The 2,367-nt window shown below is 43.3% G+C and overlaps 1 protein-coding gene across 20 annotated transcripts in view; it reads right to left on the bottom strand.

Annotated features, from left to right (window-relative positions):
• Nucleotides 1-2,367, bottom strand: part of LOC119835433 (titin) — an 85,461-nt gene that overhangs the window by 18,470 nt on the left and 64,624 nt on the right. The window contains exon 34 of one of the 20 annotated variants that reach the window (XM_038360248.1): nucleotides 2,223-2,367. The exons of the other annotated variants lie outside the window; for them this stretch is intronic. Coding sequence (XP_038216176.1) covers nucleotides 2,223-2,367 — 145 coding nt within the window. The remainder of the gene's footprint in view (nucleotides 1-2,222) is intronic. 20 annotated transcript variants of the gene reach the window in all.

The raw sequence follows: 2,367 nt of genomic DNA, 5'->3' as shown, positions 1-2,367 counted from the left end.
TTTTACTGTTTTAGTTTTCTTTGTTCGTTTCTTTATTGTCTTAACTGTGACCTTACCTTCAGGTGTGACGATTTCTTCGATGGTTGTTTCTTCAGGAACTTCAGTGATTTCCTCGGGTTCTTCGGTCGTCGAAGTGATTTCAGTAATTTCGTGTACCTCTTGCACCTCACCATCCTTGCCTTTGACTCGACGTTTCTTAGTTTTCACTTTTCTCACTTCACCAGTCTCCGTTTTTGTTTCCGTTATCTCGATCGTTTCTGGTTCATCTTCCAACGGGGTGGCCTGATCTGGTTGATGTAAATGTTCGAGTGGTGTGATGCTTTCGTCAGTGATGTCTGTTATTTGTGAAATGTCTGGTGTGTGTACTGTTTTTGTTTTCTTTGTTCGTTTCTTTATTGTCTTAACCGTGACCTTACCTTCAGGTGTGTCGATTTCTTCTATGGTTGTTTCTTCAGGTACTTCCGTAATTTCCTCCGGTTCATCGGGCGTCGACGTGATTTCAGTAATTTCGTGTACCTCTTGCACATCACCATCCCTGCCTTTGACGCGACGTTTCATAGTTTTCACTTTTCTCACCTCGCCAGTCTCCGTTTTTGTTTCCGTTATCTCGATCGTTTCTGGTTCATCTTCCAACGGGGTGGCCTGATCTGGTTCTTGTAATTGTTCGAGTGGTGTGATGCTTTCGTCAGTGATGTCTGTTATTTGTGAAATGTCTGGTGTGTGTACTGTTTTTGTTTTCTTTGTTCGCTTCTTTACTGTCTTAACCGTGACCTTACCTTCAGGTGTGTCGATTTCTTCGATGGTTGTTTCTTCAGGAATTTCCGTAATTTCCTCGGCTGCATCGGGCGTCGACGTGATTTCAGTAATTTCGTGTACCTCATGCACCTCACCATCCTTGCCTTTGACTCGACGTTTCTTAGTTTTCACTTTTCTCACTTCACCAGTCTCCGTTTTTGTTTCCGTTATCTCGATCGTTTCTGGTTCATCTTCCAACGGGGTGGCCTGATCTGGTTCTTGTAATTGTTCGAGTGGTGTGATGCTCTCGTCAGTGATGTCTACAATTTGTGAAGTGTCTGGTGTGTGTACTGTTTTAGATTTCTTTGTTCGTTTCTTTACTGTCTTAACTGTGACCTTACCTTCAGGTGTGTCGATTTCTTCGATGGTTGTTTCTTCAGGAATTTCCGTAATTTCCTCGGGTGCATCGGGCGTCGACGTGATTTCAGTAATTTCGTGTACCTCATGCACCTCACCATCCTTGCCTTTGACTCGTCGTTTCTTAGTTTTCACTTTTCTCACTTCGCCAGTCTCCCTTTTTGTTTCCGTTATCTCGACCGTTTCTGGTTCATCTTCCAACGGGGTTGCCTGATCTGGTTCTTGTAATTTATCGAGTGGTGTGATGCACTCGGCAGTAATGTCTACTATTTGTGAAGTGTCTGGTGTATGTATTACTGTTTTAGTTTTCTTTGTTCGTTTCTTTATTGTCTTAACCGTTACCTTACCTTCAGGTGTGTCGATTTCTTCTATGGTTGTTTCTTCAGGTACTTCCGTAATTTCCTCCGGTTCATCGGGCGTCGACGTGATTTCAGTAATTTCGTGTACCTCTTGCACTTCACCATTCTTGCCTTTGACGCGACGTTTCATAGTTTTCACTTTTCTCACCTCGCCAGTCTCCGTTTTTGTTTCCGTTATCTCGATCGTTTCTGGTTCATCTTCCAACGGGGTGGCCTGATCTGGTTCTTGTAATTGTTCGAGTGGTGTGATGCTCTCGTCAGTGATGTCTACTATTTGTGAAGTGTCTGGTGTGTGTACTGTTTTAGATTTCTTTGTTCGTTTCTTTACTGTCTTAACTGTGACCTTACCTTCAGGTGTGTCGATTTCTTCGATGATTGTTTCTTTAGGAATTTCCGTAATTTCCTCGGGTGCATCGGGCGTCGACGTGATTTCAGTAATTTCGTGTACCTCAGGCACCTCACCATCCTTGCCTTTGACTCGTCGTTTCTTAGTTTTCACTTTTCTCACTTCGCCAGTCTCCGTTTTTGTTTCCGTTATCTCGACCGTTTCTGGTTCATCTTCCAACGGGATGGCCTGATCTGGTTGATGTAAATGTTCGAGTGGTATGATGCTTTCGTCAGTGATGTCTGTTATTTGTGAAATGTCTGGTGTATGTATTACTGTTGTAGTTTTCTTTGTTGGTGTCTTAAGTGTCTTAACCGTGACCTTACCTTCAGGTGTGTCGATTTCTTCGATGGTTGTTTCTTCAGGCACTTCCGTTATTTCCTCTGGTTCATAGGGCGTCGACGTGATTTCAGTAATTTCGTGTACCTCTTGCACCTCACCATCCTTGCCTTTGACTCGACGTTTCTTAGT

This window comes from Zerene cesonia, chromosome Z (assembly GCF_012273895.1).
Source record: "Zerene cesonia ecotype Mississippi chromosome Z, Zerene_cesonia_1.1, whole genome shotgun sequence".
Lineage (NCBI taxonomy): Eukaryota > Metazoa > Arthropoda > Insecta > Lepidoptera > Pieridae > Zerene > Zerene cesonia.
This window is presented reverse-complemented; position numbering and strand designations above follow the sequence as displayed.